Below are 26,679 nucleotides of genomic sequence, written 5' to 3'. Positions count from 1 at the left end.
GTCCCTTCATGTGTGTGCATGCAGTGCCTCGAGATACGGCCGTTATCTGGAAACGATCCACATCTTTTTCATTGCATTGTTTAAAATAAAAAAGCATTGCGTTCTTCACTGATCTCTTGATTAGGTCGGTAGCCGGACCTCAGCGAGCCGGGAAGAAACTGACCAATCGGCCGCCCTCCGGGAAAAGGATAGCTTCTGTCATCTCTGTGATTTGGTGAGGCGAGGCAGGAGGGGGCCTGTTTACAGAGGTGTGTGGTGGGGATTGGCCGATGAAAGGTAGGTTGCATGTGGCGCGATCAATAGCGTGTAAAGATCCGGGAGAGAGAAAGAGAGACAGCAGGAGAAAAGTGAAAGGCGAGCCCAGCGCAGTGATGGCACAGTGCCATAACTGTGTAGGGCTCTTTGTAGAAGTGTGTTCAACTCTATCGCTCCTGCCAAAAAATCCTCCACCCACGTGCCCCCCCCCTCCACCCCCCCCCCCCCCGTACTACTCTACGATGTTTAAAATGTCCCCTCTCGAGGTGGCACGCTGGCTTCATGATGGACGCAGTGAGCCAGCATTGCTGTGAATCTTGGGTTGAAATCGTAGGCTCTGGTCACAAACGATTCACAACAGGTTTTCGATAGTAGATCAGCCGTTGGTCTCCGCCTACATTTAGTTTTGTCAATAATTTCACCTGGCTCGGCTCTGCGAGAGCGAACATTTTCATTTGATTTGCAAGTGACACACGCTCTTTGCATCTTGGTGGTGGGCAAGATGGGCCCCTTCGAAGTCGCCCCACAATGATTGCTGTGCTCAGGGCAGCAGGGCTGGTGCAGTGGCAACATTTGTTCCTGGGTTCAATTTCCCGACTCGTGGCACCTTTTTGTCTGGCGTTTGTATGTCCTCTCCCCCCTGTTCCGCATGAGTTTCCACTGGGTTCCCCGTTTCTTGCCATAGCAAAAAAAAGCATGCAAACACCATCTCAATGCTGAAAAAATTATATGCAACGAAACTCACTTGAGATTACACCTACTGTAACAACAATGCTCTCTTACTGCAAAAAAAACTTGGCAGGTCTTGAGACTTTCCTGGATGAACAAGTTTAATAATCATAATCAAACAAGTTTAATAGTCATTATTTGGGTGGGTTATTCGGCAAACACCACCCAGTGCACTTGCTGGCTTTGAATGTTTAGGAAGGACGTGTGTTTGTCTCGTGATATGACTCCGTTACCACGACTGGGGATATGATCGGTGATAAAAAAAAAATCCATTTAAATAAATATAACGTTAAAAATAGTCCAATACCGACCCCATCGGCCATTTCTCACTGGCTCCATGAATTTAGTGCCATGTTTTTTTTATGACCCGTGTGTTTGATCTGATGTTTTTATTTAGATGTGTGTATTTGCTGTGGCCAGCTACAGATAATAGAACAAGATACGTCTATTTTTGTTACAAAAATAACATTGTGATAAAAATTCCCCTCCGAAACTAAATCAAGGGCAAAAAAACACGATGTTTCATGCCCTCTTTATTTATTTTGTCCAAGCCATATCTGTTTTAAAATTACCTTTAGCTATTATATTCCTTTGATGGCCAGTAAACTTGTGTTTCATATTTCGAGCCAAGTTGGGGGAGAGCGTCGTTAAACGCTGGCCTGCTACTACCATGATCTCGGAAAATGTATGGTTTATTTAGAGAAAAAAAAATCCGTTTGAACAATTATAGACCCCTCTGATGCAACAAAAACCAAGAGCAGCTCATTCAAGTCAATGTGTCCCCAATAACTCAAACAAGCACTGCACAGTGGTCATGCGCCGGCTGTCAAAATCCCATCTTCCTACGACAGGATCCAGATTGCACTTTAAGACGATTACCGTTGATTTATCATAAAATATCCCATGGGATTGATGAACAAGCGTGGCCTTGTCACCTCTCGCTCTCTCTCTCTCTCTGTCCTATTCCCTCGATCTCTAAGCCCCCCCTCTATACGTTTCCACACAATACTTTTGCCCTAAACAGCGCCCCACATCTTTCGTGGACTCTCCTTGCCAATAACACCTGGAAACCCTCGACAGTCACGACTCCGCTGCTTCAACCATGAAGGGATCAAAATTGGTTAAGCTGTCAGTAAATCGACACGGGGCTGTACGTATCCCTCGCAGGTGCTCTCCGTTCCGATGTTTTGACGAGGGCCTGTACGTCACAAACTGGACACCTACCGCAGGCTGAGACGCACGGGCCTTGTCTCCTCACACTCTGTATCATCTGCCCTCCTTCCTCAGAATCACACGACCTTTAACCTCTTCGCCCTCTCCAGCAGCAGCTGACAAGACCTTCACTGGGCATGGCTCTAGGCAAGGTTTGGCACAGTGGTTTAAAGGTTACTTTTGTAAAGTAATCAATTTGCAGTGTGTGTTCAAAGTAAAGTAAACTGGTGAATTTGTTTTACGATTACTTTCTTCAAATTGAACAGGGCATTGCTATGGTTCTAGGCTCTGACTGTAGCGTGATCTTCTGAATATTAATTAGCTGCTGCTGTTCACACATTAGCCCAGGCTACTGCAATAGCCATTTTACCCTTTTGCATTTTGGAATCGTGTCTGAGCTCTCAAGAAGGCAAACACACAGGGATGGCTTGGGATTTTTCTCCCACAATGCTTAGCATGCTTGATAAATTACATTAGTTTAGCTATTGGCACGTTTGGTATTCACACTGAATCTATCTTAGAAATCAAAATCGTGGTCTGTTGTGTGCAGTGGCCTACAGTTTCTAACTACACTGTCACAAGCCGCAATTATGTTACCCAAAATAATCATTAGCGTCCATGTGAAAAACATAAGTATCGCATTGAAAAATAAAAGTACTTATTGTACACAACCCATCGGCCCCACAGCCGTCTGAGAGTGAATAAATTCAGCATTATTGATCCAACAGAAGAAAAAAAAACTCTGGACCGGTTTCAACGTTCAGTGTCTCATCGGCAAGCAGAGTCAGGCTTGCTTGAATCAATGCTGATGAACTGCCAGACGTAATAGGGAAGGACCATTGTGTAGCCCAGTAGAATCTCTTTAATTTTGCTCTTGCGGAAAATGTAAATATTTAAACCGTATTTTTGAAGCGACGTTCGCTAGGGATTGAATGTCTGCACGTCGCAACGAAAGAGAAAGGAGCTACCACTTGAGCTAAATATTACGTTTGTGGATGATGCTAATAATAAAAACATTAACCATCAACTCTATGTGGGAGAAAAAAAAGTAATCTAATAAAAAACGCTCGCAAAGTAATGGCACTGATTACTCACTGAGTCATTATATGAATAATCTGATGATAATAACAGGTTACATGTAGCTATTGGGGGTCAAGAGAATGTAAAGTTTAGAAATGGTAAAAATAAGTGGGATGAATAGTGGCACAGTAGTTTGTACACTCTGCGCAACGAACGTGGCAACCTGAGTTTGATTCCCACCCGTCAGAGACATTAATGGAAATGCGATATCTGAACTGATCCTGGGCCTCCATTAGGTTCACTCAGCCTCACATTGTTTTTATGTTCAACACAAGACACGGCTGCCATATCTGCTCGTGTTTTCCCAAAACGGCTCCCATCATTTCCGTTGCCGTGTCAGTTGGGGATCTGACACGACCGGTGGAGTGAGTCGACTGGCTTGCGCGATTTGTTTGTGACCTCGTTAGCCCGTGGACGTGATCGCGTGTTTTTGTTGTGTTCTACGCCCTTTCGGCCTGGGCAAGCGGGGGCCCCCAGCGACTAACCCCTTTTCTGAACGGACGCTCGCTGCGGTAGCCGGCCTCGAGCAGCGCGATTTTGAACGCGAGATGCGTTGCGAAAATAACAACAATAATGCCATCTTCTTTGCGTCTCCGCCAAGAGCCGTGACTGTTGTGTCGACTCCGTGGGGCATTGGGAACTAATTACGGCGAAGATCACAGCCATGAAGCGTAATTTGAACTCCGACTGCACGCACGTTGCCAGGGATTTTTTGTATTTATGTATTATTGTTATTTATTTTATTTTGTCAGATTCTGCTTTGCAAATCCCAAAAGGATGTTGCGAGAAACAACAGCGGGGCTCCACTGTTGCCAGCTACCGGGAGGGGTAGAAGCGGGGTGGGTGGGTGGGGGGCTTTCGGGTAATAAATTGCGCGCGCTGCGATAAGGCACGGGACAAATGAAAGGCACGTGGAATCGATGGCATTGCTGCGTCCCGGACTGCTGCATCTCGCCCGGTGACAGAATGAGTAATGAGCCTGCTTGCGCGCGTCGTTCCCGCCTTACACAAGAGCACGCGAGAGAGAGCGAGCGAGCGCGCGGTGCGCACGGTGCGTGCTTGTCAGACGAGGAAGTCCGGAATTTGGGAATCACCGCCTCCCCCGTCTTCCTCCCCAGCCTTGCCCTTTCACCTGGCTGGCTATTTCGCACCGAGAAGTGACGTCGGCGGAGGGTGCCCGTCTGGCTCAGGCGACGCGGCGCAATGGTTTGGGTCGCGGGATAAAGCCGCCTCTGCTTGAGATGCCGCGTTGAAATCCAGGGCTTCGTGCACCCCAAACGTCGTTAGAATCACACGCGTGAGTCCAGCCAGTGAGGCGATGGTTTCCATCCAGTCGCAGATAACTGTAGGGAAGAAGAAGGAGAGGAAGAAGAAGCAAAAAACTATTCCCGTCATTTTGTTCTTCTTGGTTCTTTCGGTAAAGTCACGTAGAAGGGAAATAATAAAATAATAAAAATAAACATAATAAAATAATATAATAATATATTTTATAATAATAATAAAGCATAATATAATAATATATTTTACTATTTTTATTTTTTTTATTTTATTATTTCCCTTCTACGTGACTTTACCGAAAGAACCAAGAAGATGAATCCCTGCAGTAACGAAAGCTTAAATAGAAAAATTCCCGTCATTATTTTTTTTATTTTAAGTTTTGCTCAACTTGGTGTGTTTTATCTGCGCGCAATATTGTCGGTCTCATTGTCATGCAGCAGACATCCTCCAGGGAGCTTGAAGGAGCCCCTATCTTGTGCTGGACGAGAGGGCCCATTGAAGTGCCTTCACGAGTCGCTCTGTGCAGTCTTCTTGCGGAGATCCTCCACTCACGCGACGCCGTATGCGAAGGCTCCCGGAACCGACGCTTATTTCACTTCTCGTAATGAGACCGCCGATAGCGCAATTGTGAGCTGTTCATAGGCGCAGCCAAGGAAAAATGGGAATTGATGTGAATGCGGCGACGTGGCTTTTCACGGCACAATCTCTGCCGCGCCGTGCTTTGTCCTAAAGCTGTCGAGGTGGCTGTTGCGGGTAAACAGAAGAAAAAAAATCGAGGGTGTCCATAAAGCAATGAGTCGTCTATGAAAGGATTATAATTTGATGCGCCGTTGATAAAACAAAAACAGTACGTACACAACACGCCCGCGCGCAAACTTGGAAGTCTGAAGGTCGCGTGGTACGTATTGAAATCCTCTAAACCAAGGTAGTGGACAACATCCCGACTGAGATTGTATATAGCTTTGTGCTCTTGAAGATCACTCAAGAATTCAAGTTTTAAACATTTAGAGCATTCAAGGAATCACGTTGCCGGCATTTCAACCACACGGTTCCAGCTTGCTGTATCATTAGAATGATTTAATAATTAACCACACCTTGATCGACCACTCCGTGCGTGTATAGTCAAGAGTCAAAGTTTAATAATTATAAATGTCGTGGGCGCTCGTCTCAGATGCTCGGCCTGAGCTCTCACTTGCTTAATTAAATGGATACCCTTTTATAGTTATTATTATTATTACACTTGTTCACCCGACAAAGCCTCACCGAGTCCTGGTAATCTTTGTCAGGAGGATACTGCAACTTTTGACAGTCGGGAGCGATGATTTATTGCTACTCATATTGCAATGGAGGAACTTGCAGGTCATTGACCAAATGTGGGCCCCATCGTGCTGGCACGCAACGGGACTCCTCCTGCTTCTGACGTCACGGAATCTTGAACGTTCCCCTGTGCGAGCAGACGGCGCGTAGTAATATCATTACTGCTGTTACACACAGCGGTATTAGCCAGGGGCGGCCGCTGGAAAATTCGAACCGTGAATCCCTGCAACGAAGCCGTCGAACGCGCTACCGCTGTGCGTCTGACCCCACCCCAACTTGATCTTACAACATTGGCACACGCGGAAATGTAGGCGTGGTGCGTTACGTGTCCGTGCGAATACCACCCTCCCGTCTCAATGCGGAGAGACATCTGCAGTTCCCCCCCCTCCTCGCCGCCACTTCCATCCCCCCTCCCTCCCTCACTCGCCTATCTCTCGCTCGTCCCTTCCGCTCGGCTAATCCACCCCGCCGGCCCCTCCCCAGCTCCCCGAGTCAAACACGCGGAGACATCCACCCTCCCCTCTCTCTCTCCCCCAGCCAGCCCTGCAACATGGGCCCTTCGCACGACTGCAGAGTTGTGACGAGCTGAACGCTCGTTTGGCCCGCACGCGCGGTGAAGAAGCCCCATTCGGGCCCCCAAACAACGTTTTTATTTTTTTTTGCCGAAATGTCTGCTGTCACAGCTGTGTGTCAAAAATAAAAAAGTCATATGTATTGAATAAAAATTGCGTGACAAAAAAAGCGTAGCTCACAGAACAATACCGAGTCATATTTTATTTACGACGCCGCCGCATTGGGGAAGATACCTTAAGCCTTCTCTACACACCTGGCTGGCCGCTTGTGGATGCTTTAAGCAAATGAAATGTGCGTGCCTGAACGAGGGGCATCAATTCGGAAAATGGCCCCCACCACCACCGCTTGTATTGCCGCAAATTTGAAAATCTGGGGCGTGCGCGTCTACACTGTGCGAGCTTTGAAGACATTTACGGCTCCATGGTTACATTTCGGTTGAGCTCTGCGCATAATTATACCTACCGCTACCCGTTGTGAGTATTGTTTTTTTTTTGTTACAGAGCAAGAGACATCATCGCTCGTTCGTGCTTATCTCCCCCATAGCTCAGACTTTTCTTTGGTAAAAAAAGATATATATATACGATCCATTAATAATGTGTTTATCCTAATAACCGCAAGGCTATAGTCTGAAGAAGAAAAAAAAACTAATCAGGACAAATCCTTCATAGTCCGTTGATTTCCAATCGATGCAAATTACTATTCCACTATTGTTTTTATTGACTCTTGTAGGGCGGCCCTGCATCAGAGTTGGAACCACGATTGTCTGCTGACAGCCCATTATGATTCCTCCCGCGTCAATAAAGTGATTGTCCTATTCAGATACTCAAGCCCAACCAGAACATCGTGGAATTCCCACCACTGCCATCGAACCACCGGTAGGCCACGAGTTGCTGTTCCAGTGGTTATTTGTGCAGAGTTACACACTGATTTTCACTTTGAAGTTGATTTTGGCCGCTGGAATAGCGTCGTTATTTGCAATGATTCTCGGTTGCGCGGCGTGATCTAGAGTACAGTGGAATGCATTAGCTGCTGCTGCTGCCTTTGCAGCGACCTTCGATAGGTATATTATTAATTCATTTATAAGCCAAAGTACAGTGATCAGAAAATTACAATCATTTGGTACACACCAAGTAGCGGTAATCTATCCAAATTCTGAAAATTCCGTATTGTCGGAATACAATTTGGTATTGTGATCACGTGAATGCATTGCATTTACAACTACTCCACAGCATAGTAGCAAACACGAAAAAAAAACAATGCTCATTGTTGATTGATGTATGAAATAGCCTTCTGGTAAAACGGACATTGGATACACGTCTGATGATTGGTAGACGTGATACGCCAGGCAAAGGGAGTTGCCCTGGGGATTGCAGGCAGAGAGAGAGAGAGAGAAACCAGGGGATTTGAGGAAGTGAGAAACCACGGAAGGAAAAATAGGAAATAAAGAAGCGGACAGAACGGCTATTAAAACGCACAACGAAGGGAAGCACTGTTTGTATTGCGAAATAAACCGCACGAAGCGCCACCAGAAGTTGAACGGGGGGTGGTTTTTTTAAATCTCGAGGTCAATAACGGCGAGGCAGTTACGAACGCGTCGATTTTTTTTCTTTCTGTTTTGCACCGTGGAGAGGGGAGCATGGGAAAGGATGACACAGTTGTCCCTCAGTCTTTCTCCAATCTTTGCCGAACATCTGTTAAGTGCTGTCACAATAACAACAACAACAACATAAACTTACAGCCCTTTGTCTACTGTTGCTGGATGAAGGCCTTCACAATGGCGGTTGGTTGCCCGCTCGGTCAGTGCAGGTTGGTGAAGGGTTCGGGATTTCACTCGCCACTGACGACAGCCACGGCTGGGAATCAAACTCAACGGGAGGCCGGGTCCTGGATATATTCTATCAACCACTGTGCCATTATTGAGCACATGCTGTCTCAAAATTGGGCGTGCTGAAGTGATCGTGTCCATCTGCATCCTTGGGTTACGAGTGGAAATGGCACATTGCTGTATGACAGGGGCCACTATTTCTTTAGTGGCACTTTTAGATTTCATTGACCTTATGACTGCGAGTCAGGTGCGCCGACTCATCACCACCCAGCTAGCTTCCCGTTATTTCTTTAAAATGTTAATGTAATATTTATATTAGCTATGATTTTGATTCGTGGCCAAAGCGAATATCAGTGACGGAGTGATATCTGAACCGGTCCTTCACCAACCCGCGAAGAGTAACGTGGCGAAGTGTGGGCGATGTTTCACAGTTCATCTCCTCGTCGTGGGGGGTCAATCCGGCCCATCATCCTTGCAGGGTCAATAAAATGAAAACATCGCTTTGTGGGAAGTCGACACGGGGTGGTTCCGTCCAATGGCGAGAGATTGGCACTCCTGAGTGATTGTGATGCATTCCACCACCGGAGATGAGTGCTTCCCCAATGCCAGATTGAGTGAGTGGAAATTCGTCTTGACTTCAGATGCGCTACTTGTAACTAGTTACTTTCCAACACCCCCGCCCTTCACAGAACGCATTCTCAGCGCCAACCTTGCACCTGGGGGACGCTTTGTCCAATTTTCCCTGTGCGGCAGAGTGAAGCTAGAGAGACTCGTGAGAGTCGGTGCAATAGGCCAAAAAAAAAGCAATTACACTAACGGGCAGAAAACAGCCCCTGACACTTCACCAGCATCTCAACCGTTACTCCCTCTTGTCTCGGTGGCACCCTGTCCTATCATCACTCTCCTCTCTAAACACAGCCAATCTATAGATCCTCCATTCAGGCTTCTGGACTGTATATGGGAGCATGTTGTTAAGTGAGCAAATGTTAAGGGCAGAACGGGTGCTGGGCCAACACCACACACATGTGGTCACCTTGGTCTCCTCACTGACGATGTTTAGACACTGCAATGTACATTCATGACCTCGGGGAGGACCTAGACACGGTTGTGCATTATGGCCAGGAATTAAAGGCGGAGTGCTGAGATTGCATTACAGTCTTCGAACAATGTCAACACGACAACACCAAATAATCACCTCTATAATCTACAGGTATTTATTTGAAGCGGAGTTGACTGAACGAAAACTCAGGACCCGTTCAGGTATCACTCATTTTGCTGCTTTCAGCTGTGACCAGGAATCAACCTCAGGTCGGCCGAATCATAGCGGAGCGCGCTAACCGCTTCGCCATCGCTCCCCATCACACCATTCCCACACACGCACACGCACGAGCAAACGCACGCACGCGCACGCGCGCGCGCGCGAAATCACGCACTCGCTCATCGCAATCTAACACTCGCACGCGCCTTACATATCGAGGGACACGTTCGCAAGGAACGCAGGCAGCAGCGAGAACGTGCCCCAACGCGCGCACAGAGCGCACAACTCAACCATCAGCCGCACGCGGACGCCACTCCACAACCCACTACGCCAAAGGTTCTCTTCTGCCGTTGCCGATCATTGCTACAACTCGATGGGCTCTCATGAAATTGTCTTTTCCGAGACCAAGGTTCCCTGCAAACCTCCCGGCTACCATCAAAGGTTTGTACACGAAGCCATACAAATATACAAACACAGACATAATTTCAACCGTGATGATGGGTACAAACTTAGTAATCATTGGAAAGATGTTATCAACCACGCAAAAAAGACTTAATTACACTTTTTTGGACCATCTTATCTGACAGGCACTATTTTACTTTACTTTACCGAGTGTTAACATCCCCAGTTCTTTTTTAACAGTACTCTCTTCATTGTTCAGCCAGCATTGGTATAAACATGGGCATTTTCGTTCTTTTGTCTATCATGTGTATCAGGCCTCCCCTCCCCCCTCTCTGTCCGATGTGTTGGCGTGTGCAGCAGCAACCGCATCCAAGCCGTCGTCCATTTTTTTGGCCCCGCCCCCCTCCCCCTCCCGATGCGTTGTACTTAGCACTCCGTGCTGTCTTTGAGCCCCGCCCCCCTCCCTCCCGATACGTTCCATTCATTGGCTACCACATTCTGATGAGCCCCCCCCCTCTCCTCCCCCTTCAACTCGCTTATAAGGGATTACATCTTGAATCATTGCCTCACTTGATGCAGCTAATTCGGCTGTGACGGTCCCACCTGATGACGGATACTTGTGTTGCCTCCGAAACGTCGTGATTTTTGTTTTATTTTATTTTCATTAATTTTGATGTTTTACCTACGTGACTTTACCGGAAAAAACCTAAGAATATAAAAAACCTCTCTCCTGCCACCCACTCTGTGACACTCGCAGTCTTAACCCCCCCCCCCCGCCACAATCTGCGCCGACCATCTATCCTGATTTTACCCATCCGCGCTCCGCTCGGCATTTTCATCACGTTGGAGAAACGACGCTTCGATTGAGACTCACGCGCGCGCGCGAGAGAGAGAGAGATAGATAGAGAGAGAGGCGTGCGATGGGGCCACGGCGGACGGGAGAGGAACGTGTGTAACGTTGCCCGTCGCTTTTCCTCGCGAACGCCGTTGGAGGACGGATGAACGGGCGGCCTCCCGCAAGACGCCTTTTTGTTAGCCCCTCAAAGCGGGGAAATTTCGCTGTGAAATAATAATGTAAAAAATATTTAAAGAGATCAAAGCGAGCGCTTCGAAAGTGTCTTGGCTGAATAAATTAGATGGACGATTTGATACTTTGCGCGAAGTTTCCGTACATCTTTTTTTGAGCTTTTTGTCAAAAACTGAGTCATTATTTTTTCACATTTCACTTTTTCTTTTTTTACTAGGCTGTGTGGTAACGGTGATTTGGCTGTTTAAGGGTGAATAGAGTTGCGCTACCCGAGTCTGATGGCCTTGTTAAAAATAATTCAGCCAACAGAACTCTGCAACCTGGGTTTGAATCCGGGCTCCAGCGATTGAAATCGGTTCTCGAGTGCAAAAAATGTGGCGGTGTCGCTTAGCTTGTTATAATTCTGACCACTGCATTCACAGTTTACTCAGATGCATCAAGCAAGATCTGCAAAGCCAAATGGTGCATCGTCATCTAGCATGTGGATGTAATGTGGCCACACGGCTCTCTCAGTAGTTGTATGACGACGTCATCTTGCTGGGTGACCTATGGAGCTTAGCTCGCTTATGAGATACATGGATTTCCCTTGTCTCGTGATCCGAGGCCATCGGCACGGTTGGAATGTTGCATAAATAACCCAAATAGGTGGCATGGAGCATTGTTTCTATGTTTGGTCTTCCGAGATCAACAAAGCAGCCGTGGTTCACTGTTATAAAAAAAAAACCACACAGTGGAGAGTGCGGCTCGCAATGGGAGAGGATCCGAATTCGAATCCTGGCTGGGGGGGAGATTGACTTATCCCGTCCTCCCTCTAGGGCTGCCCTATGGACGGACAGACCCCGTTCCTTGCCGCAGACATGCGGAATCTCCGCCACTGGCTGAGACCTTTAAAACAGAACGCGAGCAAATGCTCCAATGCTCGTGTGAGCAGGAAATCGTTGGCTTTTACTACGAATGAACGACACTCGATTTTTTTTTTAATCAGGAGTGGTTGACTGGAGTTTGAACTCGGGATATCACCGGTGCCGGCGCATTTCTCCTTCACGTCTCACGCCAGACTTGCGAAACCCGGCCTGCAGCCACATAAGCGTTCGTCCCTATTGCCATGGCAACACAGTAGTGCTTCTGCGAGTGGCTTTATTTAATGTTTAATTATTAAAGTTACTCCAGTCCAGACACCTGCACTGATTAGATTTCCCGAGAAGTACCGGGCCCCGTTGTGTGCGCTGTCGACGAGCAATCGGTCTCACTCACCAAATGCCTTTTCCAGTCCCCTGTGATTTGGGAAGAAATGCTAAGTGTTCTATCTCTCTACGAGAATTGTCATAACAGAAATTGTATTTTTTTTTTGTTTTATTTATGGCAGATTACATCCCAATGTGGTGGGGTGGGTGGACTGAACGGTCGCAATTACATTTCTTACTATTATTTATGGAGGGAGTGTGTGGGTGGGTGGGCGGGCGGGTGGGTGGGGAGGAGTGGAGGCATAGTGGTTAGCGCACTACGATATGAACCTGGCGACCTAAGTTCAATTCCAGCTCACGGCTCATGATTTATTCATGCCATCTCTCGTTATAGAAATGTAATTCGGGCGGAAGGCGCTGTGGGCAGAGTGCTTGACTTAAAATCAGATGGTCTCAAGTTCCAATTCCCAGTCGGGAGTCAACAAAGCACGTGATTTCATTGTGGTGAATAAAATGAACATGGCTTCCAAGGAAGGTCAATAGCGGTTGTAGTTTTGGAGTGACTGGGCCCTTGTCATAGAAACGTGGAATTTCCACCAAACGGTTCAGGCTCAGGGCTGCCAAAGAACACGTGAGATATCCGCAATGATTGTTTGAACGGGATGACATTTTGAGGTGGAGTCGGAGCGTGGTGGGATTGTGTGGCCACTGAGGTGTGGACGCACAATGCATCATTATGTTCGAGGAATGGATTTCGCTGGCGAGCTGCTTTAAAGTCACACCTAGGGATATTTAAGAGATCATGCCTTGTTCATCAAGGCCAAGATGAAATTAGATTATGTGAAGTGCACGCTTTGATTGTTTCTGGGCGTGTTTTTTCTCTCTCTCTCACCTTGCACAGCCGGATGCTGCTCCTGCGAGACGTTTGATCGAGTTCGCCGCATCGCTCTGTAACGCGACATTATTTACCCTCGGCAAATGAACTTCCGTGAATAAAAAGAGACTTGAGGGTTTCATTGAGGAGGCGGGTTCAACCCAACGGTTGAGGACACGTGCCCTCGGGTCGTTGTACACGTGCCACTCACTTCCCCTTGGCACACGACGCCTAACTACGGCCACGCAGCGCAGCGCGAGAACACGTCTCAGAGTCACGTCGATAGCGTCGTCCTCAATGACTCTTTGACCTTGACTTTTTAAAATCCTATCGTCTTTCCCATTCCCCTGACCTCTCTGACCTCTCTCATCTTGCCGCCACCCCAACCCCTCCTAATTCTAGATTTGAAGCTTTCGTGACTGCAAGGATTCATATTCTTGGGTTTTTTCGGTAAAGTCACGTAGGTAATAAAAAAACTGGATACAGCAATCGTGCTGTGACGGTTCCACCTGAAGACGGAAGCTTGTGTTGCCTCCGAAACGTCGTGATTTTTTTTTACTTTTATTAATTCGAATTTTTTACCTACGTCACTTTACCCACCCCTCCCATTTGCACCTCTCTCTCTCTCCCTCGACCCTCAGTGCCGTCGTGGGCCCTCGTCGCCATCGCCGTGGTCGCTGGCCTACTCATCCTGTGCTGCTGCTTCTGCATCTGCAAGAAATGCTGCTGCAAAAAGAAGAAGAAGAACAAGAAGGAGAAGGGCATGAAGAACGCCATCAACATGAAGGACGTCAAGGACATGGACAATGATAAGGTGGGAGTCTGGGCCTTAACCTGGGGATGTCACTGGTGCTGGGTCAGTGGCCCTGCCATGGCCGTCATGGACCCCCTGAGAGAGTGAGAGAGACAGAAGGAGAGAAAGAGACACTTGCCCCGGGAGACTGAACTCAGGAGCTCAGAGATTGCCGGCTCATTGGCTCCAACATGGCCATTATGAACTCTCTGATAGAGAGATGGTCAGCCTCAGGGTTCGAATGCATGACCTTGCCTGTGCTGTCTCTGTGGCTCTGACACTACCATTATGAACGCCCCCCCCCCCTACCCACCCCGCCCACCTTCGGGAGAGACATCCTCCCCCAGGCCTTCAACCCATGTTTTCAGCTGTGCTGGAACAATGACTACAACATGGCAATTATGAGCCCCCTGAGATAGAGGACACCCAGCTCCAGGGCTTGATGAAGCATCTCAGCCGTTGTCGGTGCGGTGGCTCTGGAATTGCCACTTTGAGCTTTCTGAGCCATCTGGTCACCTTGATAATGTTTTATTTTTTTCAAAAGCCACATGTGCACTTACACGTGTTTCACTGAACTTAAGGTTTGTTTGTTCTTTTGCGGTAGTGCCGTCATTGTTGCGGAGTTATGCGTTACTGTAGTCAGATCATCGTCGTCGTCGTCATTAACCATGATCGATCCGCTGCTAGATGAAGACTTCCCACACATGGACGCCGTTTCTCTCGGTCCTGCGATGTCACGATCCATCTCTGAGCACGAAGCAATGTAATAATCAGATAACCAAACGTAAAATATTAGGTAATCCCCTACTGCTTCATTTCAAATGTGTAATCAAAGTAGTGTTACTCCACAAGTACCCGTTGATTACTTTTTTATATATAAATTACTTGCGTAAAAAATATATATCCGAATGTAAGGAAAGTGTAGTTGATTGCTCTCTAGAATGGCTCTCAAGAGCTCCCCGTTGCTGTGAACCTGGCGTGAGCGTACAATTGCAGGGCTGCAACGTTACCCTTTATTTTAGATTATTTATTTTGTTCCCATCGCATTCCGTTCTGAAAAATCAGGCGCATGTTCGTTGGCCACACCACCCCTTTGCACTCGTGCCAGGCTGGTTTGCAGCTCATTGGCAATGCCAGCTTCTCAAAGCTATTCAACTATATTTATTTTACCAGGTAAGGCCCACTCAGCTATATATCTATTTTTCAAAACCGACTTGGCTATCACAAATGATAGCCCAACGAAGTTGCTTATCATCACGTGGAAATTTACAGCAGCCAAATACTCTAAACGCCACGTTTCTAAATGTGAAGGGAATAACCTGTAGGACCCAGGAGAAAAATCCACGCGACCACGGGGAGCGAGAGAGAGACACGCAAACTCCGAATATACAGCAGCAGGCGTCAGGGTCGGGATAAAACCCACAACCTCCCACACACCAGGCGAGGCAGTCAACATCTCGTCACCGTTTTCGATCACTCAAAAGCGCTGAGCGATGGACGAGGTGCCCGGTTCCCGATGTCTTCAAGGAGCGCCGGTGGTCACCGCGGCGGTACAGCAGCGGCCAGGACTCACGGACGGAAACGACCAACGAACGCTGCGTGCGGCGACGATGAATCAAACGCGGCCTTAGCGAGGGGCGGAGGGTGGATACTGAGCGCGATCAATACTCGGTAATTATTCTGCAAAAAATTAATGTCCGGGCGGCGGGTAAATGGGTCCAGGCGGCGATCGGGACCGCCTCACAATCTTGGCCGAGTCTGCTATTAAAATTCATCTCGGTGGAAGCGAGAGAGAGCTCGGAACGCCGTGTGATCCCCATTGGACGAGCAACCTAAGAGCAGTGCAGGGGAAATGAAAAAATTGCCACCTCCCCCCCTCCTCCTCGCCCGAGGGTTAATTTCATTTAGTACGCACGTTCCCCGCAAGCCAACACTTTGGGAGGTGGGGATTGGTGGATCGCGTTGAGATTTCCGGCCTCCAGGCTGCGACGCGGCCTTCGGGCGGCAGCTTCAGCGAGCGGCTCGCTGAAGCTATGCAGAGATAGAAGTTTCCCTCCGTGCAAGAGGTAAAAGCAGCATTGACATACCCACGACTATCAAGGCGGCGCGTGCGTGCGTGCGTGCGCGCGCGTGCACGTACGCCCGCTTCGTTATCACCGCTGAGAGTGTGAAGGAAGCCTGCCGACAGGCGCTGGAGGAACTGCATAAAATAATCAAAGCCAAACGGAGTAGGGAAGAGTTGTCACGGGGATGAAAAAGGCCATTATCGTACCGTTACACACCGGAGGGGAATAGGAACGAGTCTGCTGTTGCCTGGCGCAGACATCGCCTGGGTCCAGAGCTACGCCATCACTCGGCGCACGGCCCTGTTTGCGCCGAGCGAATGAATCAGAATCTTTATTTGGACTGGAGGAGGATATCCGACGAGCGATGAAGTTCTTCTTCGCAGGTGTCCAGCATGGGCGACGGGGGGGACGCTCGACCGAGTCTCGCCGCGCGGTGGATCGGTGCCGGTTTCGGCAATTAAAATTCCGCGCTTGTTTTTGTGCTCTGTCAGTAAAGCAATAGCGCGTCGATAAATGATAGCAGGTCAAGCCTTGAGGGCCCCATTATCACGCGGATTGGAATATTGTCACGTTTCTGCTACTTTCCACCGGATTTTTTTGTGCGCTCTCCAGCGAAGGTTGTCGGAATCGCACTTTCCGCCGATAAGAAAAATGTACTCGTTGGTTTTTTCGGTAAAGTGACTTTACCGACAAAACCAAAGAGTATGAATCCTTGCAGTCACGAAAGCTTCAAATCTAGAAGAGAAATGTATCGTCGCGGTTTCAAAACGGAGACACCTGGGAAGAGTGAGTTGCCGAAGGAAGGGACCCACCCGAGGGGACGTCCAGAGCAATGCGATTCCATGGATCGTCGCATCTGGTGACCACGAGGAATGGTGACGGCTTCCAGCAGTGGATAGATCATGGCTGCTGCTGCTGCTGCTGGTGATACTGACGAAAGATTCAGCGCAATGAGTGAATTAGTAAGATGATAACTATTATGGCAGTATAAGTGTAAATACACAACACGTACGACAAAAGAAAGTTGTTGCTGCATCAGTCACGTGCCAGTTATTCAAAGTGTCCTGACAGCTGCGAGGCGTGATCGCAATTTACACGCTCTCGCTTCCACAAAAGCCACATCGTAAAACTAATTCAAGCCCGTAATATGCTCACAATTAAGTTCTCCGATTTACCCATCTAATGTACAAACATTCAAAAAGTTACTTATTGTGATGGCTTTCTGGGGGTATTATTTATTTTTGAGTATGTGTGCTTATTTGCCATCAACCGAAAAATGTTCGCGTTCCTTAGTTTTCCTTTTTATTTAGCGCGTAGGGAGATGACTGAAGTGGCGTTGGGTTTAATTGCATGTGGGGAGGGTGGGCAGTGTGTGTATGGGGGAGGGGGGGGGGTCGATGATGGAGGGACCCGCGTCAGTCACACCGTGGTCGTCACGACGAGACGGGATGACGGGAGGCGTTGTGTAATGCTCCCTGCTTCGCGCGCTCCCCGGTAACGTGGGTTTGCTGTGTCCTGCGCCGTTTATGCCTCTGATTTTGTTGATTTCATGTCTCCCCCCCCCCCTTCTTCCTTTTGACGCTCACCGTTGCCACCAATGGGCCTCTGGATCGCGACGGGTCGGACTCCGTGCGACGTCATTTCTCGGTGAGTTCCACGCCACGTCCGTTGAAAGTCTCTCACGCGCTCCTCACCACGGCCTGACCATCCGCGAGTTCTCTTTGCACTCCGTCTTGCTTGGTCGAACGGACGCGAGAGACCGTCGAAAAGTTTTGAAATGGAACGGTGGTGCGAAAAAGAAAGTTGCCCCAGCCTAACATAATATGTATTCTTCATTCGATGAGGTTGGCCCATGTAAAAAAAAAACAAGGCGCGATACTGGTGTAAGCCTGAGATCCCATCCAGGTTTCAGTCAACATGGTTAAACCATTGACTCAAGTGTCGTGAGTTTATGACCCCACTGCCATCAACTCCATCTATGCCACCATTATTTTCACCACCACCACCACCACCATATTCACCATCACTCCTACAACCATCAATAACACTGCAATCCATCCATATCACTTTACTCCTGCCCTCAAATACTAAGATTAAAAAAGCACGCATTATTGTTCGTGTGTTACATTTAAAACCAGCTGATATTAGGAGTATAAAAAAAATAAGAAGAGATTTGAACCTTTATGGCAATAAACAGGAGGTGCTAAGATGTTCAAACACCAAATAGAAACGTTTTTCAAGGAATCAAAGGTCGCATTAACCACACAGAGTATTTGTGGTGAACATGCAAACAAACATGCTCTGATAACAAACGCATTGTCTTTGAAACTGATTGGGCGACACCAGAGACAGCCTTCTTTAGGGCCTCGTCTCACCACCAGTTTCAGACCAGATAACAACGCCAAAAGGCGAACAGCACAAAGACAATGCCACTATCAGCTGTTTTATTGCCAGAAAGGGTAAAACCTATTCTTGTTTTTTTCATACTTTGATACTGGCAAAAAAGGTTTCATTTTGATGTTGTAGGGTTATTTCTTCTTTCGTTTGGCATGGGGGGGGAGCGCATTTTTTTTATATCTATGTAGTTGTCGTAGGTGGGAGATAACTGTAAGAATTGCATTCTACACCTCTGCAATAAAAAAAAAGTAAATGTTGTCTACAGAGAAATCAACTTCAAAAACGAATCTGCTCTTTTACATCACAATGTTGTCTAGAGTAAAGCGCAAAAAAAAACTCTTCATTAATTAACTCTTGGCTGAAATATGACGTGGATGCAAACAAGAGACACATTTGCACATGTGCTCATTTTCACGAATACTAATTAAGCGGCAGAGACGTAAGCGCGTGGGTTCTCAATATTAAAATATTAATTCTATAATCCTTCACGACTTAAACGCCTAATTCCAAAAGATGTTTTTTTTTTGCACTAGATTCACCGGTCTGGCAATTACAGGAGCCACAAAATTGTCTCGAATTGCCAAGCCGTCATTAATCACGCCTTGATAAATATTTCGCGGCCGCATTTGGCGAAGATTTGGCCGCACTCAGCAGTGACCGCTGGCAATAATTAGGGAGAGTGCATCCCACTGCTTGCTGAGTTCCGGGAAAGCTTTTTGTGCAAAGCGTGGCCTTTAAAATGCACGTCATAGTTCACATTCTGTCATTCAGCAGTTGCGCAAGCAATGCATCATCAGTCTTAGCGAGCGATGTTTTCCCCGCGTGCCTTTTTCTCTCTCTCTCTCTCTGCCCACGGGACCGTACGATACGTTTACACGGGGGAGCTTTTTTTGAACAATCACAGCTGATCACAAAGTGCAGGTGACACGAAGCGTGTTTTTTCGTCTTTTCATTTTTTATTCCTATAGCAGCACTATCGGCGCTGTGTAAGGAGAGCGAGAATTCATTTGGAAATGGTGCAGGACAGTACGTTCCCGTGTGTGTCTGAGAGAGGCTGCGCAATATATATGTTTTACACAACGGCTTCTGACAAAAAACCCTTCGTGTGGCCATTTTTGTCTTCATGCAATAGGGGGCGCGCTTTCACCCACACTGCGCTGAGATCGGTGTTTGTCCCATGGTAGTTTCAGCGCTGTTTTTGTTTTGTTTGGCTGCAGTCATTGGTGACAAACATGTCGCTAAAGCTGAGGGCCCAATGCTGCCCACACGTCGATCGCAAGATCTCAACGATGCCGACTCAGCGCTCTGATCGTTGAGCCACCCGGCCACATCGGAATTAATCGGAACAAATAATAATTTTAAAAAAATAACGATACAGACTAAGACAGTCCCTCTCCCATGGTGCAGTGATTATTTCCGTGGTTGGCCTTGAGCCAGTATAAATATTAAAACACCGTTCCCATTCTAAGGCCATATGACCGTCTCTTGATCACTGAGAGATGAAGGACGTAGTTGACCCCAAACCACGATTTGAACTTACAACTTGCTGTTTGTGAATCGAGCACTGTAACCACAGCACTATACAATCAAATATGTAAATAAATAATGTTATGATTATGATACAAATTATTTATTTGAAATGTGCTTTGGTTACAAATTATTTATCCTTTACATCATCCAAATGATTTCGCCTTTCACCGGTCACCGAACTGTTGTGTGGATAAATTATCCCCCACCATGTGAATGTGAAATGTCTGTCATTCGCTCAAGGCCACCAACGGATATGACCACCACCCCAATGCTCATGTCAGGAGGAGAAGGATGCTGCTGAGATTGATTTTTACTGGATTGACCAATTGGCCTTTCAGGATCAATTTTCGCTGGTAGCATTTGTTTAAACAAGGACCAGTTTCGATTTTATTGAGTCGTATCAGCAGTGCGCGGCCACATAAATTAATGCCAGTGGGTGGGCTGGTGGTATTGGGAAGTGCCGTCCATGAATATCAAATTCAAGTTTTTGGCTTTCAAGAGGGCACATGGCTATGGAGAGGGGGCATGGCAGTTAAAGAGTGGACACTGCGTTTAGGATGTGGTCACGGCTCTCCAATGGTGGGACATCATGGCAGTGTTATCACAGACGGCATTGGTATGAGGAGGGGCAGTGGTGGCATTCCTGAGGGGTTGGCTGTCAGGATTGGGACATGGCTGTCTGTGTAGATGTATGTCTGTGTGAGTTGTGGGGAGCTATATGGCAGCAGTTCGTGGCTGCACTACGAACCTAGCGACCCGAGTTCGATTCCTGCTCATGGCTGAGACCAGCGACGATTATTTGAACCAGTCCTGGGCCTCCCCTAGGTCCACTCAACTTCATATGGGTGCCTGGTGCAATGTGTAAGCATCGTCACGCGGGAGACAAAGGCGGCCGGGCGTGGTGCTGACCACCCACCCGCTCGTATGCCGTACCAGCCTTCATAGGTGCTCGTTGTCGAAACGTCCCCCAACAGTGCGTGACAACGCCCAGAGAGGGGATCTTTCTATTTGCCTTTGTCTCTGTGAGAAGTGGCACGGATGCCAATGGGAGCATTGCTATCAGATGGGTGTCAAAAATGAGGCATTGCCCTTCGAGTAACGATATGGCGTTTTAGTTAGATTAGCCGGTCGCGGTGGGCCCAACTTTGCTCAGGTTCACAGATCGTGTATCAGTTTGACTCCGCACACAACTCAGGCCTCCTTTAAAACACAAACGTCCCGATAACAGTGAACTCGCAGACTGAAAGCAACTCGGCGCCCCATCATCATTATCTTTGTCGTTGTTGTTGAGTTCTTTGTAGAATATTTCGACTGATACGAATTTAGTCGTTCCATCATCTGCATGGGATGGGGGAAAAATGAGTTGCGCTTTGTAGGACGTTGATCGTGGGTGCTCTGTCGAGAGACTTGGCCCTGCATTAGCAAGGAAGGTGAGGGTTGGTCCACCACTGGCTCAGGTTGACCCGTTTGAGATAAGCGCTCGCCCAACGCTCATTTGAGCCAGGAGACACTATGACTTTTTTGACACATACGCCATACATAAGTACGTACGTTGAACTTCTTTCGCACCGTACGAAGCCAACCGTGCTTAATCGGAGGTGCGGGAACACAATGGCGAATGTCTCCCCACATTTGTCAACAACCCTGAGCCAGTGGTGGAATATTCCACGTTCCCATGACGGGCGCCATTCACTCCATAGGAAGACCGCCGTTGAATATTTGACATCGACCACGTGCACTGAGAACGCGAGTGACTGGAGAACTTCGCTGCCTCTGTGTATCTCCGCGACCGCAACATCCGGAATTCATGAATTCTCAACGGTTTCTCTGCTCGTTGTTTTGTTGTTTGCTGCAACACCTCAGGAGCCACTCATTTGACTCATTCAGGCAACTGGGCAGCACAATAAACATTCGCACACACACACACACATAAGAAATATATATTCTATCCAAGCGGTGTGTGTGTGCTTGAATTTAATTTCCTTTAACCTTCAGCATCACAAGTGGGTTACGTGACATTTTCACACAAACGGGCTGCTAAACGGATGTTACTTTCCCTAAAGCTCAGATTAGCTGCCCTGGTTGTGATGGGTTATCAGTGTGACGCCTATTTCCCTGTGAGAGGTGGCTCATGATGACAGATTGAGCCCCGCGTTCTGGCTGCGTTCACGTGCAGTCTCCCGCGCTGCTTGCGATGTCATTCTGCCCACGCTCGGTTGGCTGTATCCAAGATATACAAACATGCAGTGTGTGTGTGTGCTTGTGTGTGCTTGTGTGCGCCTGTGTTTCTACACCTGTGCGTGTTCGGATGGAGCGGTAGCGGTCGTGGTCAGCGCAATGCGGCGCGGAACCGATGGCCCGCGTTCGATTATCCGCCACGGCGAGCATCAGTGGTGAATTTCTGAACCAGTCCGGGGCCTCCCCTAGGTCGACTCAGCCTCAAACGAGTAACTGGTGCGATGTGTAAACATCGCCACTGGGGGAGACAAAGGCGGTCGGGCGTGGTGCTGGCCACCCACCCCCTCGTGCGCCGTGCCGACCTTCACAGGTGCTGTCTTGATTTGAAGCTTTCGTGACTGCAGGAGTCCATACTCTTTGGTTCTTTCGGTAAAGTCACGTGGGTAGAAAAATAATAATAGATCACGAACGTTCTGATCGCCACACAAGCGGTCGTCCTCAGGTGGGAAATAGGTGCTACTCGCTAACAGCACTTGCCCCAACAGTCTGTCAAGGCCACACGGGTGGTCTTTGTCTTTGATGAGATCGGTAATGTCATGGTTATCGCGCAACATTGGCCACAACACGCACCCTCGTGTGCCGTGCCGGCCCAATAACTGCTCGCTCACCGCACCTGACCCAGCAATCAAGAGGGCTCAATGGGGGATCTTTGTCATTGTCTATATATGTGTGCGGTGTCTTTGTGTGTATATCTCCGTATTTTGGGGTGGTATGTGTATCTCATTGTTGCTCTGTGTACGTGTGTATGTGTATGGATCTGTGTGCGTGTGACTGCCAGTTTCCCTCGCTATGTAAGTCCCCTGAATGGACTAACGCGTGCGTCAGAATGTCCGTGGGGGCATGAGGGGGGGGGGTTTGAGGGCAACTCGACTATTTACAGAGAACGTCGATCGTGAGATGCCACGAGCAATCTTCTCGTTCTGTACATTCACACGGGGAGGAGCGACGCGCCTTTAAGGGTGGCGTTCACAGTCACAGTCACGCTGCCGAATTTTATTTTCGCGAAGATAACAACCCTTGCCATGATTTGCAATTAAGCGTATATCTTGGGTTCACAATGCTTTTTTGTTCTACATCGACGTATTCTTTTTATTTATATAATTAACATTTTAACACGTAAATAACTGGTTAACACGTAGGCTTTCGCGACCAATAAACCTCTGTTATGAACGTTAATAACTACAGACTTCTTCACCATTGTCCATTACACGCCCCTCTCATCACCATTGTCTGAAAGATGCCCCACTCATCACCATTGTCTGACACAAAGAACAAAGATCCCCCGTGTAGCCTGTAACAGACTGTTGGGGCAAGTGCTCTTAGCGAGAAGCACCTATGAAGGCCGGCACAGCACACGAGGGGTGCGTGGCCAACACCGCGCCCGGCCGCTTTGGTCTTCCCTCGTGGCGATGTTTACACATCGCCCCAGGTACTCATTTGAGGCTGAGTCGACATGTCTGATACATGCCCCCATCCACCGCCATCCATCACCATTGTCGAACACGTGCCCCAGCAATCATCATTTTCTGCTAAGTCCACATCGTCGCATTGTACTGTCGAGTGATGCAAACACTCGATCGTCCGCGCGTGGCGCCTGCGTGTGTGAAATAGAAACACGCCGCCACCTTTCTTTATGCCGTGCTCCCCCTCCTCCTCCTCTTCTCGGCAGCCTCTTCTTTAGCTCATCGGCAAAAAAACACAAAGCAACCTCCACATTCCGTTGGTTGAAAAAAAATAGGAAACATATATATAAAGCAGAGAAATTAATGAGGCACTCGTAACGACATCGAACATTGAATGCATGCGCAAAGTAGCACACACCTGGCAGAAGGGACGTTGTGTTTTCTGTGCTCTGAGCCTTGCTTAATGGACTCAAAGTGTATCCAGCATCAATCTTTAAGCGTTACGGTTTGGGCTTTTCTTTTGTGCATTATAATAATGGATCCGATGTTGGAGACGTGGGGGGAGGGGGGTGATTTTTTTCATCCCTTGGGTGTTCTGACCTACTTTGTTAAATCGTAGCTGAGTGCTCTCAGTGGGTCTGTGTGTATGTATCTCTGTCTCTACTTTCTTCACTGATCTATTAGTTTCTATAGAGCTCAAGTGCAGGAAAAGTACACAGAGTGAATAGAACAAAATAAAACTATTACTACTCAACTCTTTTTTTTTCTTTGCCAGGTAAGGTCCACTGAGCGACTAAAGAGCTATCTTTCAGAAGCGACCTGGCCTGAAATGATAGCTCAACGAATTGGCTTATATAATGTGAAGATTTATAGCAGCCAAACACTCTACACGCATGTTGATTCTAAATGTGGAGGGAAAAACCGGAGGACCCGGAGAAAAATCCACGTGGCCATGGGGGAGAGAGAGACACCCAAACTAGAAATATACAGCAGGCGTCAGAGGCGGGATCGAACCAACGACCGTCTGTATACTAGGCGAGGTAGTTAACATCTCACCACCGCAGCGACATACCAAGATAACTCTGCAGAAATATTTATTTTTATTTGTAACCTACATATGCACCCTTGATTTTGTGCAAGCGTTATTGGTCTTTGCCTTTTATCACAGGTCAATCAAAATATTGTCCAGTTAAACGTGGTTAAACCTGGTTGGCTTAGCTTTCACATGTATATATATGTGCAGTGCTGTGGTTAGAGCCCTATATTCATAATCTGTAGATTTTCAAAGACCAATCATCCCTCTGGGGTCAATAAAATCAGTACTTTTTTGCAGCGTGTGTACAGTGATTTTACTCTAGATATGCTGGCCTTGCCATAGAAATGAAGAATTCCCATCGTTCAATCAAGGTTGAACAACGGAGGTGAGCGAGATGATGTCATGTCCCGTTTACACCTTTATATATCTGTGATTGGAGCGTGCTGATGACAGCACTCTGGTATCACCATGGTAGGTGACGATGTGCTGTCTACAAGTCACACCATCACTCACAAGTGGCGTCTCCTCCACACGTTTAAAAGTTCCACATTGCCGGTGCGGTCAAGATATTGCGCTGCCCATTCCGTGAACTTTGTTCGTACACTGCGGTCCCTCCTTCACGCTCATGACTTGCCATTCTCCCCCCCCCCCGTCTCTCTGCACCTCCCACTCTCTCTCTGTGTCTCGTGCCCTTGCTCTCGGCTCACAGGTGTAGTCGGAGGAAGACCTGGAGACTGGCCTCACGGAGGGAGATGAAAAGGAGGAAGAGAAGGAGGAGGAGAAGCTCGGGAAACTGCAGTTCTCCATCGATTACGACTTCCAGAACAACCAGGTACCTGCGCGTGCCACCAACGTGGGCGCTGTCACATCGGAACTGAGAGCGGGACCTCGTCGCTGTGTTTCTCATCGCTCGCGCGGTCCGGCATCCGCCCTCTCGTTTCAAAGTTCTGGCTGTGCCCATCTCAAGCGACTCATCGCCACCCCTCCACGCATCTCCCGCTCCACGTGGCCCGGGCGGGGGGTAGGGGGGGGCATTTAAGAAATCTGCCCCCCATTATTTTCACTACCACGGTGTGAGACCACAGCGGGGACCCCCTCCCTCCGCTGTGCTAACGATGACACCAGAGCAGCGTGCCCGTTAATCACTGACACGCCTGTGAAACGTACGCCTCTGTCGTCCGACACGACCGTGGGTTGATGCTCCTTCATGCCTTTCCGTGTTTGATCGCATGACAATGAAGCAAAGTCATTTTCAGGTCTCCGAGATGGATCGAGCAAATGAAGTGAAAGGCCAAACTTTTTATGGCGCACACCATTTCCGTGCAAGTCACACGTGCGAACCGGGCCCGAGACCTGAGCTCGTCAACTCGCTTGCGCGTGTTTTAATCGCGAAGGCTTTTGTTGAAGCCCAGACCAGAATCGTCTAAAAACCCAGAATCTCAGTGGCGCTGGTCTTGAATCGTGACACGTGGCGTCCTTTCCACGCGGCTTCTCTATATTTCTCCGTGGAAGCTGCTGAGCACGTTCTGTTGGTGGCTGGCTTGAGCGTATGCTTATTTACGTCTGCAAATAAAGTGGCATTTTACCCAGAGGCCCCCTTTTCCCCAAAGCTGCCGGGGGTGATAATTCCTCGCTTTTCTTCCGCAGACCTTTTAAACGAGCGCATTCGTACGCGGAGCATTGACGGAAACGTTATTCGACCATAATTTGAATGTGTGTCAGAATTAATAAATATATTTTAGCTAAAACGACAAAATCTAAATCAATTCGTCGGTTGTTATGAGCCTTACCACAAAACGCAACAACAACAACAACAAAACCCTGCCATTTTAAGATGCTCCCGAGGATTTGTTGATTTGCCAATTTCAAGCCTCGATACGTCCGGCAATTTTTTATTTTTTAAACGAAAAATGCAGCTAATGTTATCATCGTCAAGTGTGGGGAAGAAAGGCTCATAATACATACTAATGAGGCTCCGCGCACGATGAAGACGCATTCGGCGTTCGCAATGAAACCGCGAGTGCCCTGAGCGAGCGATACATCTTCCTGGGAGGGTGGCGGAGGTGACATGCGTTAGCACAAGACAAATGCATCGCGCGGACAAGGACGCTTTAAAAAATGAATTTTGCATTTTGCCCATTCTTTTCACCGATAGTCCGCAGTCCTCAGCATGCAGCGCATGCCCATGGGCTTTGCTTCATG

The 26,679-nt window shown here is 48.0% G+C and overlaps 1 protein-coding gene across 4 annotated transcripts in view; it reads left to right on the top strand.

Moving 5' to 3' along the window:
* The window catches only part of LOC144932431 (synaptotagmin-2-like), a 302,182-nt gene that overhangs the window by 218,757 nt on the left and 56,746 nt on the right, over positions 1-26,679 (top strand). For all 4 annotated transcript variants that reach the window (XM_078856484.1, XM_078856486.1, XM_078856488.1 and 1 more), the window contains 2 exons: positions 13,656-13,828; positions 25,193-25,309. In XM_078856484.1, the coding sequence (XP_078712610.1) occupies positions 13,656-13,828; positions 25,193-25,309 (290 nt within the window). The remainder of the gene's footprint in view (positions 1-13,655; positions 13,829-25,192; positions 25,310-26,679) is intronic.

This window comes from Lampetra fluviatilis, chromosome 5, assembly GCF_964198595.1.
Source record: "Lampetra fluviatilis chromosome 5, kcLamFluv1.1, whole genome shotgun sequence".
NCBI lineage: Eukaryota > Metazoa > Chordata > Hyperoartia > Petromyzontiformes > Petromyzontidae > Lampetra > Lampetra fluviatilis.
Note: the sequence above shows the minus strand (reverse complement) of the source record. Positions and strands in the feature narration are given on the sequence as shown.